This window comes from Diadema antillarum, unplaced genomic scaffold, assembly GCF_040938485.1.
Source record: "Diadema antillarum isolate AM-2024a unplaced genomic scaffold, OU_Dant_1.0 seq00001377_RagTag, whole genome shotgun sequence".
NCBI lineage: Eukaryota > Metazoa > Echinodermata > Echinoidea > Diadematoida > Diadematidae > Diadema > Diadema antillarum.
This window is the reverse complement of record NW_027272137.1, coordinates 930292-949524: the sequence shown is the minus strand read 5'-3', so window position 1 is coordinate 949524 and position 19233 is coordinate 930292. Positions and strand designations below refer to the sequence as shown.

Genomic DNA, 19233 nt, shown 5'->3' with positions numbered 1-19233 from the left:
CAATGCACCGTGTTAGACACTTACATGTAATGTACCTTGAGGTACATTGTACCTATATGAAACTACAATATGTCCTGTATAACTGTCTTTAACTTCAGAGAACTCTCATTCCATTTTGTTCGGATTTCAGCTATGTCATTCAAGACAACTTTCTCCTTAATGCTACTTTTCTCATCAAGTTTCAGTGTAGGACAGTGCTTTATACTGATAAATGTTTGCTAATACATTGCAGCAAAAAGCAGTTGAAATGATCAAACTGGTATCCTAACATACCTCAGCGGAGAAGTCGGAGTAGTCAATACCATGTTCAATCAGCATGGCGGTCGTCTCAGCCTCCACGTCTCCTACCTGACCAAGGCTGTGGTACAGGTGTCTAGAGGGAAAATAAATGACCACAGCATCTTTCAACAAGTATTTTCAAATAAATAAATGTTTAACAATTATCCTGCTGCATCTAAAACCATGGTTTAAGAAGAAAAAAAAGAGGTAGAAGGTGGAGGAGGAGGAGGAAGAAGAAGTGAAGGAGGATGATAAGTGGTAGTGAAAGTGATGGTGGTGCTGATGGTAGTGGAGACTGCTGACTTACCCTTTGGCAAACGGGGATTGTGGTGGCCAGTCAATGATGTGTGCAATGAAGAGAGTGTTGGCGTAGTCTTGTGGTCTCTGGAGGAAATTGGGTGGACAGTCCTTCTTTGGAATATGAATCCTGGGAACACGGTGGTCGGTTGGTGCAAACAAGACATCGGGACTGTTCTGTGTTTCACACACAACACATACACACACAAACAAAAAAAGAAGAAATGAGTAAATATTCTGAGTCAATGTCTGATTTGATTCAAACATACATTTCCCATGCTTATATTTGTCAAATTCTACTCACAATGCAAAAATAATGATGACAGGAGATTGAGTACACACGATTTCTGTTTCTTGTCATTTCTCAATATCTTTTGTAAAGATGAGAGTGTTTTTTCTTCTTTTTTCTGAAGGGGTGCATTTTTTCTTAAACCATAATGACTTGGGGTACTCTCAATTTACTCGCAATTTGGGTAAAAGGAAATATTTCTCAAATTCCACTGAGACACAGAAATGCATATATACATAACAAACACTAATAATAAGTGCAGATGGAAGACAGATATATCTGTGTTGGGTAAGGTGCTATGATAATGATAATGGTGGTTGATGGCTGAGATAGGAGAGTACTTACCGCGCCTGAAGCTGGTTTGAGGAATCCACTAGCAGCTCTCGAGTGTTTGTACTCACAAATGTAGACCACTCGTCCTGTCTTAGGTTGCATCCTGGGGTCATTTCTGCTACTCAAACCAAGTTTCTGCGGAGAGAGTATTACAGTCATATCCTGCATCAAACTTAAAGGACAAGTTCACCTTCATAGACATGTGGGTTGAGTGAGTGCAGCAATATCAATAGAACACATCAGCGAGAGTTTGAGCAAAATCAGACAATCCGTTCAAAAGTTATGAATTTTTAAAGTATCTGGGCAATTACTGCTGGAGGAGAAGACTACTACAGTGTATGATGTCACATGCGTACAACAATATAAGGAAAATAAGAAGATAATTTCACAAAACTTGACTTTTTGAATAAAGTGCACATTTCTTCGACATGTTACTGACTTATGTTAGGGGTAATATTATTTCCCCTGACATCTGAAAGAGAGAAGTCGAGTGTTCTTTTATTATGTGAGAAAAGTGAGAATATCTTAAATTTTCTTTATACTTTCTTTATATATTTGTACTCATATGACATCACAAGCTATAGTATTCTTCTCATCCAGCCGTGACTGAGCAGAAACTTCAAAAATTCATAATTTTTGAACAGATTGTCTGATTTTCCTCAAATTCTCATTGATGTGTTCTACTAATATTGCTGCATTCACTCAACCCACATGTCTATAAAGGTGAACTTGTCCTTTAATGCCATTCAGATCCTGATTACCAAGGTATACTGAATGTGCAAACCAATTAAAGTTACCAATACAACATACACTATCAATCCCTTTTGAAACACAATTGTTTAGTGCTTGTCTACATGGTTTTCTTTGTTTTTGTTATTATGCCCATATCTCATTTTTGGGCCACACCTTTCATTCACAGGCAGGCCATAGCCATTACTTGCATGATGATGTCATTCAGCATATTATCATCATAACCACTCCTTTACCCCAGATAATCTGGGTCAAGTAAGGATCCATTTTAGGTTTACAATCTATAACAAGATATTGACTCCTTTTAATGAGTGAAGTTAGGTCTGTTAAGGCAAGCAGACATGTATTCCTGCTCGAGCCCATCTGGTAGACATTCACAATCAAATGTATACACACTCACAAAAACAGTATTACAACTTATCATGAATTTTTAAAGGTGGAAAAAAAAGGAAGAATACATATCAAGGAGGTTAAGTGCATTGGGACCAAGAAGTGTCTAACTCTAAACCTTCACCTGCAGTTTGACATAAATTGACACTTATTTTCTAGCTGAGAATGTAAGTGCAGACTTTTCCTAAGCCTTAACACTCAGAAATCTGTGCAGAGGACAGACCAGCAGATCATACCTGTGGAGTACCCCCTCCTGTGCTGGTAGAGGATCCCCTAAGATGGCTGGATGTGTGAGGGGTGTCTTCAACCACCTCACTACTAGAAGAGACTTCAGATCTACACTCATATACAGACACAAAGAAATAGTGAGGAAGGCATTAATCAGACACTATATGAATTGATTCTAACACCCTCTGTTTGCACCCTTGTGTGAAATCATTCAAAGTTAGCCATTTTTCTGTCCCTATCACACATATAAGAGTCATCAACATCTTTTAAACTTGTTTGCAGGAACAGCAATGCTTACTATTTGAGTTGCTGACAAGTTGTGTATCAGTTCCTGAGTCAGTGTGAAACATGCAAAATATGAATACCGTTTTAGACATACATCAAAGAGAACTACACATTAAAAATTAGATTAAAGTTTGACACAAGCCATTGGTGATGCATACTGTCACCTACAGGTTGGAAGCCTGATAACAAAAGATTAAAACAGCTTCACAAAATGGAACTCTGATACAAACCTTGCATCTGACCACTCCCGGCGACTCAGGTCCCCAACCTTGTCCTGCTCCTCTCCAGATGTAGCTGAGACGTCGGCGAAACCAAAAGCTGCTTCAGAGTCGTTGAGATGGAGGCTGTTGAGGTTGTCTGATAGCTCCATCTCATTCAGGCTACTGGTATCAAACTCACCTGAATATCAACAGCGAAAAAACAATGGTTGCCTCGACTGATTAATCAGCTGTGGACAGTTTGATTTTACTACAACACGCATTTCCCATAGACGCTTGGGCGAGTATAATCGGAAATCATCTTCAACGGGTTAAAGCATACTTCATGGGAAAGCATGGAGGTATGATAATGTTCTTCTTTTAACAGAATGCGCTCATCTTGATAAGAAAGCAGAGGATGCAATTTTCATCTTTTTGAACTTCACCTCTAATGGGACACTAAAGGGAGTTACCTTTTATAACTTTCATTTGTGCCACAAATGAACATGGCCCTTCACAGATATTTTGATTAATTCATTCATCTTGACAACTGACCTAGGGTGAAGCTATATACCTTCTTTGCACAAAGGAAATATCTCCCAATAACTTCTATGCATTAAACTTTTAATGCATCATTTGGATCCCCTGATGACATCCATGACCAGAAGGCAGCACTTTTATATGATTTGAGTGACCTTTGATCTTGGTCTTTGATCTTGGTCTTTGACCCCTCATCCCTTTCATTTCAAACAACTACAGAACTTGCTTATTCATCTCTAATCTTCTGAACATATAACCACTGGACATTCCTACATGAAGAAATGGCTGAAATATGAAGTGTTCAGTGCAGTGACCTTTTGACCTCAACCACTGATTAATCAGCACTATCATGTTATCACAAATAATTGTCAAGTCATATCTACCTTGTCCATAAACTTAACTCAATACTTGAAACTTCTGATGAAATTCATAAAAGGACAGACAACCAGAAAAGATAATGTCTCTGATGCCCTTTGGGTGAAGGCATTCAAAATACATACAAGAAAGATGAGAGAAAAAGAGGGAGAGGGAAAATATGAATTATAAACTTCATTATCTTACCCTGGCTACCAAAGAAGTACCTCCCACCAACTTTCTTTGGTGTGGATGACCCTGGGGTTGCTGAGCCAGGCCTGTCTGGACTCTCAGATACAGCAATGACAGGTTGGTTTGCAAGGAGCTTCCTTGGGGTACTCGTCTTCTGGGATTTAGGAGTCTGCAAATTAGGAGATTAAATCACATAGCTTCATCCACAAAAAAAAAAAAAATGCATTTACAAGGAACATACATGACCATTTAAATCTACTATTCTCAGCCATCGAACTACACAAAGGCATCAATGCTACCGAGGAGGAACACACCATACTCCTATTCGGAACTCCTTCTTCAAATACATGTAATAGACTGTATGGAGCACTTGTCGCAACAGCTGGGAGAATGGGAATATACAAGTATGCATACATTTTTATCATTCATTACCCTAGCTCAATTCTTAACCTAAGTATCCAACAACAACCATCCTATTGATGTGACTAATTACGTACCCATTTATCTGTAACTATTACTATGCTTATTCAATACATAAACTAATGTCACCATGCACACATAGTACACTATCATTTCTCTACACAAATAATATACATAGACACACACACACACATATCCAGTGACCAACTAATCACTCAATCTATGTTGTTACCACTTCACTTCTATACAGTACTTCTCAGTGTTTTACTTCCTCGTATCTATTAATATCTAATTTGTCTCTGTAGCTAATGTTCCCAGGGTCTTTTTCCTCTCTCTCTTCTTACATTTTCCCTGGGAATCAATGCAGAGGCTTTTGATTTTTCATGGTGGAATATTACAATTGTATATATATATTACAAACAGGCTTTAGTATGTATGTGTTTTTTCTTACCATGATTATTTGTCCCGACAAGATCTGAACGGCGACCACATCGCCATGAAGAGCTCTATTCCTAGCATGGACTCCATTAATAAAGATATCAGTGCCACCATCCTGTGGGTCAAAGGTCACATGCCGTGAACAATCAATGATGAATCCAGAATGATTTGTGTGTGTGGTTCATGGTTTGAGTTGGGCTTTATATACATAAACATACATATTAATATTTTTCTTTTTTTTTACACAATGCTTATATTGAGAGTGTGTATTTGATATTAAGTCAATAGCACAAAATCAAGTAACAAATTAGACATGCATATGTATCAACCTCACTACATACTTTTGTTGTACCATGTCAGTATCAACCTCACGAACACATCATGTGTGTATCAGCCTCACTAACATACCATGTGTGTACCAACCTCACTATATACCATGTCACTATCAAGATTATTAAGAGTATATTACTTAATGTGATTAATGCCTACACAATAAGCATTAGCTGGTAAGAGAAATTCCATAAACAGCTTTTTATGGTAAATAATCTTCAGGTGAAGTAATGAGATTGTGAGTAAAATTCATATGCAAGGACAGGGTAACATGACCTTTATATAGTAATATGCTGTAAAATCCACAAAGTCTAGTCTTCTCATCAAGAATAAATGTCAGGTAAACATTAATATCTGAGTATGAAACGATCAGTCATCTCACGTGATACCAAGACCTTATAAACAAATTTGGTTTGGGTACTGTTTTTTTACTGGAGGCTTTAATTATGCCTAACAAAAGATAATTTATGCACTGACATACCAACCCACCTGGCTAACTGCATAACCCATTAAAAGTGCTTTTGTTCTTCTCTGGAAGCCCTCCAATCATGGGTGCCGTAAGTTACAGTGCTCTGAAGTCAGATTCATCTATACTATACTGCTTGCCATCAGTCATATCATCAGAATATAACCTAAACATTTCTGAGCAAGAAAGCAAAAATATGTGTAGCACTGAACTTACCGGTGAGTCAACATACGCCTCTTCAAAGTTCTTTGGGTTGATGCGGAGAACTCCTTTGATGACCTTCTCCTGTTTAATGGCCCTGGAGACATCCTCCTCAGTCCAGTGCTTCTCAAAGTGCTGAGAATCAGAAACATTGACAGAAACACAGGTGCAGCATTTCGAAGAAGTTGGAAGAGTTAACATCAACCCTCACTAAAGATCTTTGCCTTCTTATGCAATCTATAGACTAAAAATAACTGACACTTAAAATCACACCAGGGTACCATTTCATGAAAGCTGTCGGCCTTGATGAGTTGTCAGTCTCTGACAAGCACCATAGTAACAGTCAGTGACCAGAGCTTCTAAGCCAATCAAAACCAAGGATTTAATGATTGAGTTAACTGAAATTGTCAGAGACAGACAACTTGTTAGGGTGGACAACTTTCATGAAATGGTGCCCTACTCAGGATCTAGAAAACCTTCTAAAGTTACATATTACCCTCAGTCCCTGCATAGACAATTGTACAAGATACACAAAGAAGATGATTATTTGCTACATATTGTCACTATAACAATTTCCACTATGACAGCATGACTATGTCTATAGATCAATTCAACCCAATGGAGAAACTTCTGCTGTTTTCGGCAGACAATTTGGTTTATGTATCAAGTTTTTTTAACAATGCCATTACATTATCAGTGCTTTCTGTCTACCGAACAGAAGGAACGTACAGTTATCTAAAGCCAGAGGGAAGACATTGAGGTGTCAGATTACTTTGAATTTCTAAATGCATTGCATAGCAATGAGGCTGCAAAATATCTAAATTGACTGATGACTCGAGACCACTATAAGCACTATTAATGAATGCTAAGTGTACATAATACTTCTAAACACAGCTACTAAAATATTACACAAATTCACATCTTGCCTCCGAACCTTCAATTTGCCTGTAAAGTGCCTCACCTTGAATGGCTGTCTCTTGGGTGTGGTACTTGCCGATTCGTTGGCCTGACCAGCAGCTTCCTTCTTTCCTTGTTTCTTCTCTTTTCCTCCATTCTTTCCCTTCTTCTGTCTATCCTTGCTACTTGCTTCCTTCTTTCCTTGGGTGTAGGTGGGTGTCTCCCCCGGACCAGAGTCAGTGGACTGAGAGGATACATAAAAACAAGAGAATGAATTCTGCTTGAAATTCAAAAGAAGGTTTCCCAAATTCAAGACTACAATCATATCAACATAGATCATACCATCATCGACACTTGGCTGCTTGACAACATGCATTGCAATTCAATTGCAATTCGAAAGGTTGGTAGTTTTGCAAAATCATGTGAGAGTAGTTTTAACAAAAGTACGGCTCCATATGTGACACTCTCATTATATATGCAATTTTGTCACATTGACACTAATGATTTTCATCTACCAGAATCAATGCCTGATGATCTGTACCTTTACAAACAAACATGATTAATGGGATGACCATTTGCAAACTGTGGACTTCCATGGCCTTTTAGTGCATTTGCTGTTACTTGACCTCCACAAAGCATTTGGCAGGAGAGTGAAGAGGATGGAGCACATAAAAGAGTTTCTCAAACTCACCCCATGTCTCATGTAATTCTCCAGTCCACTTGAGTCTTGTCTTTCCAGACCTCCCTGGTTGGAGCCGCTGTGTTCTTGGGGGATGGCCGTTGCTGAGCCTCTTCTCATCTTGGTCACCAGGCTGCCGTCCCCAACCCCCTTCTGCCCATCTCTGGGGAAGGTGCCAGGGAACTTCCCTTTCTGTCTGCTGTCATCTCGTAGCTTGGTGCCCAAGGGACTGCTGCCCCCTCCCAGCTTGGGCCGAAATCTTCCAGACTCTGGCTTCCTCACCATCAAGCCTCTGTGAGAATGGAGTAGAAACACAAAAAGTCTTTCAGATTTCAGGGATGGTCATGTGATTTGAGAGGAAGACAAATGAAAGCATGAATTCTTTCTCCTGTCTAACAAAAGTTTGCATGGCAATTTTGCAAGTCTTCACCAAGACTATCTAGCTCTATTTTTCTTTTCAAACTATCAATCCCTTTGACGTTTGCAGTTGCACACAACTTGTCAATTATAGCTTTCCTATTAACACCCCTGCCAGAATGTATTTTGTTAAACATTTTTCTCACCATTCATTTTGATTCCCCAAAACACACACACACACACACACACGCACATACTCATACCAGTTGACTTTTGAAAGTGAATGGCTACAAAGTAAATCTGCCTAACAGCATACTCAGAAATATTATATGTAAAACAAGGTTATCCCTATGTGACCTCACCCTACACAGGTCTACAGGACATTACAGTTACTGTACAAAATTGTAGCATGTAGCATCAGAGAGAACAGTTTGATCCCTCAAACCTGAAGCGCGTCATTCGGTGGGTACTCAGAGCTCTGTCTACAGGAGGAACATGTTAAAGGCATCTCACTCGTGGCCTCTAGCAGTGGCCAGTTCTGATAGTGAATAAAATAGTCTTTAATATTTGGGAGTGAAATACTTTCTAGCTGTGTCGACTGCTGTGGAAACCACAGAAACCTGCAGGGTGATCTGTCCATGGGTGGACATAGTGTGACCCCGACCACTCACCGACTACTCTTTCCTGGTGAGGGATCTCTGCCTCCCTTGACCCCTTTCTGGACGGCTAGCCCTGACTCTCCTGTCTGGTCACTCTGCTGACCCTGGACTGACCCTCCATCCTTCAAATCAAATTCTGCACAGCTGTCTTCATTCTCCAGGTAGTCACCTTTCTTCCTTCGCCTCTTTCTCTGCACAGATATAAATTTATATTAATAAATAATAAATAAATAAATGAATAACAAATTCATACACCACAGAAAATATTGTCAAGCAACTTTTCCATCACCGAACATATTACTGCTGAGGTATGATGGTGATGGTAGTAGTGAAAATGAATGGTCAATAACGCCTTTCTGTAATTGTAAAAGCCACAAGTGTAAACTATCCATTGACACACCACTGTATTACTGTGCATTTATTTATTTGCAAGAATAGAAATGTTTCAAAAAGCACAAGTCTCCCTTCTCCCTTCCAGGGCTCAACATTAGCAGTGGAAGCCCAGTGGCCCAGGGCCATGATGCCCGGCCACAAAATTTTCAAAAAGGCTATCTTTTGGTGGCCTGATCAGGCCCATAAGATTCAAAATTGAATTCTAATATTCTTGTTTATTTCAAGCCACCAAAATTTTACATTGAGACATTTCAGTGGCCCCAATGGGCCACCAGAGATAAAATAGTTTGTGTCAAGCCCTGTTCTCTTTACCAGAATTGCCATCTATTGACTCTGCATGTTTGTGTGTGACACAACAGTGCATCCTTCAACCATGTCATGTACAGGTCTAGTGGCAAACCAGTAGACCAATTACAATTCATTTAATGTGCAGCATTCCCCAGCAAATGCTATGAATGGAGCCAGAAAGTTTGCTCTAAATTGATTTGTTTATATCCCTCACATAAAGAAAGCAAACATAATGCCAAAAGGGGAAAAAATGTTGAAGAAGAAAGCGGATAAGATATAAGCCAATCATTACAAATCTGTGTCAGCAACAGACATGTACAGCACTTTGTAACAACCATGTGTTTCTGGTCTTTAATTCCAGGATATACTACACCAAAAAAAGTTTGAAATTGTACCGTTCCTGGGGCAGTAAAGTCAAATTCTACTTCGCAATTGGTTTGATGAATCATGGCTTTACAGACAAAATGTCTGATCTATGAGTATATCACACTTTAGTGTATCCTTGACCTATGTATAGTGTTGTATATCTCTGAACTAAGGTGGCCATGAACCCAAATGTGTAAGATCTCGTCCTAACCTGACGTTTCTTCTTCTTTCCTTCTCCATCAAGCTCTGTGTCAAGTTCCTCCATCCCAACTCGCTCACTTTCCTCCTCCGATGCAGAGTAGCTTGGATTCACTGAGATGTTGTCCAGCTCCAGTAAGGAGGACACTGACGTAGAAAGCTGGTCTTTATTCATTTTGTCTCCTGGCATTTTAAAAATAAATGAAAAAGAATAATTAACACATACTTGAAGATGATCTAGCACACCATAGTAGAACTCACTGTACCTCTATGATAGTGTAGTCAGTACATTGTACCCACAATTAATACTTATTCGGATGAAATCTAGTACTGCTTACCATTCTGTGACTGTCACCATTTTTCCAGATGACAGAGAATATTGATCCAGAACTCAAACTGAGTAATTTTGATTGAGAGTTGTTAGCAAATATAATCATCCCTAAACAACAGCATGTCTAATTTATTTATTTATTTATTCAAGATTTCTTCAAGATTTCATGCGTGTTCACAAAATAGGAGTGCATACAAAATGTATGCAAGTACATCTCATATAGCCAAGACAGAATATATACGATAATATATACGATAAGTATACATTGATAAGAAGCAGTTACAGAAATAGTATACAACTCTAAGAGAGCTACATTATTCAAGGTAACGAACACGCAAAGGAATTGCAACATAAGCTTAAAGCTTGAAAATCGTTGCAACCCCCGTGCACACAATCTATATGCTTGCAAATAGTTTAAATGATGAGTTGGGGGGGGGGGGTATTTACAAAGAGAGGAACATGAGGGGGGGAAGAAGAAATGCATGTGTGGTGCCTGTTTGTCCTGTCGGACATTGACAAGAGAGAACCAAAAAAAAAAGTTTAAAGTGTCAAGTCATTATAAGCAAATTATACTGATTAAATTTCTCATAAATCCCATTCAAATGTCGATTTCAGGGGAAATATATGATCACAGCAAGATTAATAGCTAATAGTACCCAGGAGTTCAGTGTGAAGCTGATAATAGAATATGTTTGATCGACCTTTTGAAAGTAACTATTTTTTGTAAGTTACGAACATGCTGAGGTAGTGCATTCCAGACATCAGGACCGCTATGTCTGATTGATTTATAGGCTAGTGCAGTACCAGGGTTCACTAAATGTATATCTGATGCTTGTCTCGTGGGATACGAGTGAACTGCACTGGTAAGTTGAAACATTGTCGAAAAAGAGACAGGTAATATGCCTTGCTTAGAACGAAACATGAATGATGCATTTTCTGGTCTCAAACTGAAGTTTGATACTTTATTCTAATACAATGTACATGACATACATTTATGTTTTGTGAGTGTGCGGGGCATACAGAATGCAAGTAACTGTAACTACATGTACGCAACACTAACAATTGGGAACTCTCCGGTGTCAGCACTTAAATATTTCACAGTAAAACTAGAGCACTCGCCAGGGGGACCCGTTTGAGCACAGCACATGTATTCCCCGAACCCGTCCCCCATACCCCATTTGGATGACTTTTTAGGCCAAAATGTTGCATAATTACGGCTATTGTCACAGGATACAATGAAATCCAACGAGAAATGAGGTTGGTATAGCACATACAAGAAATATGACAAGTCATCCTATAAAATTCTGAACAATGAGGCTGCTGTCAATGAAAACTTTTGCTACATGTCTATAACTCCCCATACACCTCAATACAGTGCACTCCCGTTATAACGAACATGGTTACAACAAAATTCCGGTCACAACAAAGTAAAAATTCAGGCCGCAACATTATCCACACTATGTATTTTTATTTTTCATTTGTTCACGTTGTACAATGTACCTGAAATAACCCCTACAAACCTCCGTAGCAAGTTTGAATAAAATCTAACAAGAAATATGGCTGATAGTAATAGAACATAAAACAAGAAATGTGACATGGCATCCAGGTCGGAACATTGAGGGTGCTGTCATCAAGTGTTTTACATGTAGAATGACCACCTACAGATACACCTCCTTAACATATCTGAATAAAATCTGTTGACTAACAATCAAGTTATTGAATAAATGAACATTTTTGGAAATTTTGACCTGATGGTGACCTTTGACCCTGTAAAAGGTGGAACAGTAGGGGCAGCCTTACCACTAGGTATAGATTTCTAGACTTGACTATGACATGATGATACACTTACAGGGCTCTGTATAATACAGTACTCTCCGCGTATTCGGGTATCGCTTAAACGGGTACTCCGTTTAATTGGGTAGTAATGTCAAAGTCAGTTCCAATGCACATTAAATTTACCTGATAATCGGGTTGCCTCTCCGCATAAATGGGTAAATAATTTTCTTCTAATACATTTCTACCCACATTTTATCGCAGATAAAACACTTTAAGAAATCATGAATGCCAAATTTTCCACGGCTAATCGCATTCTCTTTAATTTGCAAAGAAGACCGATCATATGAAGAGTGATTAAACATGAACATGCAATTAATGTACGTGTAACAGGTAATTGCATTCTCTGGTTAATTTGCAAAGAAGACCGATCATTTGGGGAGTGATTTAAACATGAGTTTTCTGAAGACAAATTTGTCCGTACAAGGAGTATAAATTATTGCTCGTGACTCAGCAAGTGTATAAGGTATGTATAATGTGCCGTGCAAGCATGCGTGTTCAAGCATACAGTGTAGGTGTTTGGTGCAGTAAACAATGCATGTACAATGTACATACACACATTGTATGTGTCAACTGTGAATGAGACGTGTTCTTTTGTTAATCGGGTACTCCGCTTAATCGGGTAAGAAACGCTCTGCCCGAGCCTACCCGATTATGCGGAGAGTACTGTACCAAATTTTGAAAAAAATGACAAATTGGTCACAACTGCCTAGACAACTGCATACAGAATGACCCAAGACCATTAGAGTCAAACTAACAAATGATTTCAAAAGTAAAAATAGAGCACATTAAGCACAGTTCGGGAAACCCACTCACAAGGGGGGCCCCTCCTTATAAGTAACCCGTCCCCCTTATAAGTAACCCCGTCCCCCTTATAAGTAACCCCCGGGGCACCCCTTATAAGGAGTCTCCACGCTTTTTTGCAATGCAACGCGAAAATGAAAGGACTGCGGCAATTCGTTTGATTATGTCCATAAAGCTTCACAAGTTTCCTAGTTACTCACGAAATTTGAGCAAAATCGGTTTGAGGCATCATTTCTAAAATCATGGATTTAAATGCGATGTCAAACGACCCATGCGAATGCTGAAATGCGAGCGATTACTGGCGTGAGTGTCGCCAGGCGCGGCGGCGCGGCAATGCTTGAGTGCAGACGTGGCGACGGAGTACTGTACTCAGTCGCCACGTCTGCACTAAGCATTGCCGCGCCGCCGCGCCTGGCGACACTCACGCCAGTAATCGCTCGCATTTCAGCATTCGCATGGGTCGTTTGACATCGCATTTAAATCCATGATTTTAGATATGATGCCTCAAACCGATTTTGCTCAAATTTCGTGAGTAACTAGGAAACTTGTGAAGCTTTATGGACATAATCAAGCGAATTGCCGCAGTCCTTTCATTTTTGCGTTGCATTGCAAAAAAAACGTGGAGACTCCTTATAAGGGGTGCCCCGGGGGTTACTTATAAGGGGGACGGGGTTACTTATAAGGGGGACGGGTTACTTATAAGGAGGGGCCCCCCTTGTGAGTGGGTTTCCCGAACTGAGCAGTACCTTAGGCACACCCTTTAAGGGATGGTACAACTTTGGTTGAGATGGGGCAGAGGTTTCCAACATTTTCTGATCATTTTTTAGATAATGAGAAACGTTTTGTGAAATATGAAAGATCATACAATTCTAAGAGGAATACAAAGTTTATTTGATGAAAATCGGCCGAGATATCCAAAACAAAGTGATCCTAATTAAAGGTGGGACCCACATTTTATTAGGATCGCTTTGTTTTTGGATATCTCAGCCATTTCAAAACTGATTTTTATCAAATAAACTTATAATACCTCTTAGAATTGTATGCTTTTTTGACATTTTATACAATGGTTTCTAAGCATCTTGAAAAAGGTAAAAGCTGAATTCTCACCTCAACCAATACTAGTCAATACTATACCATCCCTTTAACCCGGCCGTTGAGGACGGGCTGATTTTGCTACAACACACATTTCCCGAAGACACCTGCCTGAGTACACTGTGTTCAAATACTGGTACTTGGGAATGGGACTCGTCTTCAACACAACAGGTTAACACATCAACAAAACTCATGTTAGTCAAGTGGGCCGTGGGCCAGCTTAAGAACAAAGTCCGGACATGTAAATTTACTAATGTAGGCACTAAGGACCTAGATCGACAATGTACCACTGTACGTATGAGTCAAACAAGTTTACCTTTCTGCACATCAGAAGTGGCCATTATAGGCATTAGTACACATCGATACAGTCAGTATTCAGTACCTAAGAGATTTGGAATTTCAGTCAAATTTAATCGCCCGAAACGATAACGTTAGATAGACAAGATCTAGAATCTAGCTAGAACCTAGTCTAGATCTCCCTCCCTGCAACTGAAGTCTCTGCTCCTCTGGGACACTTCCTCCACTCCAGTCTCTGTATGAATGAATGCACAAATCATTGACATTGATCCTTGCTATGAAATAATGGCTAGCTTGGTTTGTAAATTGCTTAATTTATTGACCGTGTTGACAAGATTGCACAATCCACGCCCCACTTTTCATAACTAAATTTATCTATCATTTACGATAACATAGGCCCCCGCGCGCAAACGTTGTTAAAGCATTACAAAACTAGAGTTGAATACGGTTGCCGCCGCTTTTGTTGTGATTGCATCAGAGCGTTGAAATCTCGCTATTTCTATATGAATGCGGTGTATAGAAGCCTAGTTTCCTCATCTAGCATCCCTAGGCCAGCAGGTAAACAACACGTCCATAGAACACGGTTGGGACTAGGTAGCAGCTTGCAGTCGAATTAAATTGCCTCGAAATAAGGCCGACGTTTTTTCTTCCTTTTCCTCTCGTATATTTACGACTTTATACGCATCAAATAGACTGTAAAGTGGTAGATGAAAATTTTTCTTAGCGATGCTTACTGATGTACAAAACCTCACATACCTCTGAAATATTTCGCCAAGCCCTTGAAATGTGTAATCTGGATCCGATCCTCCACTTATGACTGCCTACCGTATGAAACTTGCTCGAAATGACTGCTGTGAAACGATAAGTGTCGAGTCGACTAGTGATAGTCCGGCTGCTGCGCTGCATGCATGATGCAGTCTGCATGTGTGTAGTGTGGATGTAGTGGGTATCAATGAGATGACGGACAACTGGGTGGTTCAAGGAGAAATGCACAGATCACGTCCCTTCTGTGTGTATGACATTGTGTGTGTGTGTGTCTGCATAGCCTCTGTGCGATATTCAGGCCTATATCGTGTGGTTTTGTACACATTTCCTTGCCTGCTGATGACAGTCACATATTTTTGTCTGCTGCCCTCTTGCGAGCATTGAACATAACTCCATTCCTAGGCCAATTCCTACTTTTTTGATAATTTTACACTAAGATTCTCTAGTCAAAAGAAGTATTATCGTTACAGATGTGGTGCTCTTTAGTCTATTCATCTATAAGGATGTAATGCACTTCGCTTGTCTTTGGAATTGACGCTTCATGTTTATTTTCCGCTTCGCTGAAAAATATGATAAAATCAATGCAATATTTCATCAAAGGAATCTTTCTAGGCTCCTAATGTACAATGTACTTACAAATTCCTTATATAAATTTGAAGAGTTTGTTCGCAAAAACCGATAAGTCCATTTTCAAAGATTTTGAAGTACGGTCTTTGTCATAAAGTACAAAATAATACCTTTTTAAATGATGTGTAGGTCACTACATATAAAGGTACATTTTTGAAGTTATGGTCAAAAGAAGCAAACATTTTCTTATTATTCCTTTTATTTTTCTTGACCTTTAATCGCAAATATCTCTATTTGGCAAATATGGACTTATCGGATTTTGTGAACAGACTCTTTATCTGAAATGGAACGAAAGATATCCCTCATAAAGGAAATGTCAGGCAATTTTGAATTTAGGTCAGTCAAAATAATGCCGTAGAATGTGGGGATCTCTTGTTTTTGACAACATTTTAATACAATCATTTACAAAATAAAGTCAAATTATGAATGAATCAATACTATAATCATAAAATGCACAATAAATCAATGAAGTGTGGGAAAAAGTGTGAAGTGAAAACAAAAATGAATTAAGCTACTGATGTGTTAAAAATAAGCTAGTAGTTTAACTCTTACAAAATCTACATTGCATACAAATTTGCATATGTTTTATTAATTTCTTATTCCTGAGTAACTGATCTTCTCGTTGAACACATGATATCCACTTTACTTGTATTCCCTACATTGCAAAAATAATGAAAACATATGCAATATACCAACTGTGTTATATCTGAAACAACTCCTAATTTGCATGTTTTACTACTAATTTGTATATTGATAAATGCTATGTGATGATAATACATCAGTATCTTTTCTACCTCCAGTGTTTCATTATGGGATGATCATGTTGTCAGCATTACTTTTGCCAGGTCTGTTGAGGATTCATGAAAAGATGGTTATAATAGTTTTGAAGAATTAATTCCAAAAGTGCTGATTTAGCAGCCAATCTGTTTATGTAAATCAACTGGACTAGTAAAGAACTAAAAATTTGTGCACGGGAGCCAGATTCAGTGGAGTCAGCATAAAGTTCAGTTCCCATCACTTTAACTCGAATATGCTACAGTACAAGCATTCACTTCTTTTTTTTTGGAAAATCCCACAAGACTATCTAATCAATCTTGAAAGAAAAGACATTTTTATTGCAGCAGGATGATAAAATAATTTCCACCCAAAGCTTTCTTGAACAACAACAAAATACCATGAAAAAAAAAGTGAGGAAGGATACACTTAATTCATTTTTGTTTTCGGCAACAACCATGGATTGGTTGCAACAACCATTGTATTGATTTCTCCTTTGTTCATAAATACAGTATGCCTTAATATTGCTTTGATTCATATGTCATTACAGACTGATGCTGTTATGAAATTGATATTTTTTATATTCATTTGCATGTTATATTCTCCTTTTTTATTTTGCATACTATGTATCACTTTGTTTTCATTTGTTATTGTATTTGGAGAAAGAAAATGCAGAAATAAACCAAACCCAACCAAACCATAGTAAAAGATTTTTATTTGTCAGATGTTCTTTGTAGTGTGTCATGCACATGCTATTCTTTGAATGATTGTCATTTGTGTGTATCTCTTGTAACGCTGGTGGAAGGCACATTACCACATTCGTATTTGTTGACAATAAAACATTCAATTCAATTCAGTCATTTTAACAATACTACATGTAAAAACTACCGGCACTTTCTGTCTCAGTCATAACCTTGGATTTTTGTTTCTCAAAGAAATGGTAACATAACATAGATAGATAGATAGATAGATAGATAGATAGATAGATAGATAGATAGATAGATAGATAGATAGATAGATAGATAGATAGATAGATAGATACATAGATAGATAGATAGATAGATAGATAGATAGATAGATACATAGATAGATAGATAGATAGATAGATAGATACACGATAGATAGATAGATAGATAGATAGATAGATAGATAGATAGATAGACAGACAGATAGCTAGATAGAGATAGATAGATACATACATACATACATACATACATAGAAAGATAGATACATAGATAGATACACTAGATAGATAGATAGACAGATAGATAGACAGATGGATAGATAGAGATAGATAGATAGGTAGATAGATAGATAGATAGATAGATAGATAGATAGATACACTATAGATAGATAGATAGATAGATAGATAGATAGATAGATAGATACACTATAGATAGATAGATAGATAGATAGATAGATAGATAGACAGACAGATAGCTAGATAGAGATAGATAGATAGATACATACATACATACATAGATAGATAGAAAGATAGATAGATACACTAGATAGATAGATAGATAGATAGACAGATAGATAGATAGACAGATAGATAGATAGAGATAGATAGATAGATAGATAGATAGATAGATAGATAGACAGACAGATAGCTAGATAGAGATAGATAGATAGATAGATAGATAGATAGATAGATAGATAGATAGATAGATAGATACACTAGATAGATAGACAGATAGATAGACAGATAGATAGATAGAGATAGATAGATAGATAGATAGAAAGATAGATAGATAGATAGATAGATAGATAGATAGATAGATAGATAGAAAGATAGATAGATAGAGATAGATAGATAGATAGACAGACTGACAGACAGACAGATAGTTGGATGGATATATAAAATGGCTTCTGTTCAATGCTCTATCCGATGTGATGTGGTTTGCCCCTTTTTCCTTCTTTTTACTCATAACAAGGATAAGTTCTGACTTCTGTGAACTCAGAACTTATGCCCACTATGCGGAGAAACTAAATATCTACAAGGCCAATTCAATATTGCACTTGTTAAAATCTGGTCTTTTATTTTCTGTTCTCTCTGGAATTGTCAAATAGATTTTTGAAACATTTTGATTTTTTTTCCTGATTTGTTCTCTTGCTATGCTTAACACAATCCACACATTATATTTTCCTACATCCCAAAGATGTTTTCTCCCTTTCTCTATTAAAGATCCTGCTGATCGTACTTCATTCTACATATGACGCATAAACAATACAGAGTATAACAAGAAAAATATTCAAACAGAATGGGAAACAATTTAATTCATTTTGGAATCACTGTCTGTACTTCAAAATGTGACCCGGACATTTCTGCACAATTATTATAATGTAAAGATTTGAACAATCAGACTTATCTGAAGCTTGGGATAACACATACAAAAATATTATTTCTTTTAATAGAGGAAAACAAAAATGGCACAAGCACACTGAATCCTGTCAGCAACCTTCTTAAGATTATTGCAAATGGAAACATAATTCTACAGTATAGGTACTTTTGTATTTGGTAAAGTAGTCTTCAGTGTCAATGAAAGAAATTAGGAACAAATGTACACACATGCATAAGCATGAATAAAAAAAATCAGCAAGAGTTCAGCAAATGATCATATCAACCCCTTTCATTTCTCTAATTCTCTTCCTGCTTGGTGCTTGATATATTACTGCCGAATGTGCTGCCATTGACTTCAAGATCCTCATTCAGAAATTGTTCCTTAGAATAGTAATGGAACACTGGAAACTTCAGTATTTCACACAATTTGATGTTGTAAGAAAGGGCATTATTATTAATATAATCTGAAACCTTCAAACCTTTGTACATTCTTGCTGAGTTATAATGTAGACCTTATGACAAACTTGTGGACATTCTGAA

The 19233-nt window shown here is 37.9% G+C and overlaps 1 protein-coding gene across 1 annotated transcript in view; it reads right to left on the bottom strand.

Annotated features, from left to right (window-relative positions):
• The window catches only part of LOC139708833 (DIS3-like exonuclease 2), a 28347-nt gene extending 13346 nt beyond the window's left edge, over window positions 1-15001 (bottom strand). The window contains exons 1-13 of the mRNA XM_071620793.1: window positions 14940-15001; window positions 9840-10009; window positions 8594-8772; window positions 7578-7857; window positions 6951-7130; window positions 6005-6124; window positions 5006-5107; window positions 4150-4303; window positions 3082-3250; window positions 2575-2674; window positions 1211-1333; window positions 587-753; window positions 274-373 (exon numbers count right to left, since the gene is read on the bottom strand). Of these exons, the coding sequence (XP_071476894.1) occupies window positions 274-373; window positions 587-753; window positions 1211-1333; window positions 2575-2674; window positions 3082-3250; window positions 4150-4303; window positions 5006-5107; window positions 6005-6124; window positions 6951-7130; window positions 7578-7857; window positions 8594-8772; window positions 9840-10001 (1836 nt within the window). The 5' untranslated portion in view covers window positions 10002-10009; window positions 14940-15001. The remainder of the gene's footprint in view (window positions 1-273; window positions 374-586; window positions 754-1210; window positions 1334-2574; window positions 2675-3081; window positions 3251-4149; window positions 4304-5005; window positions 5108-6004; window positions 6125-6950; window positions 7131-7577; window positions 7858-8593; window positions 8773-9839; window positions 10010-14939) is intronic.
• Between the last annotated feature and the right edge of the window lie 4232 nt (window positions 15002-19233).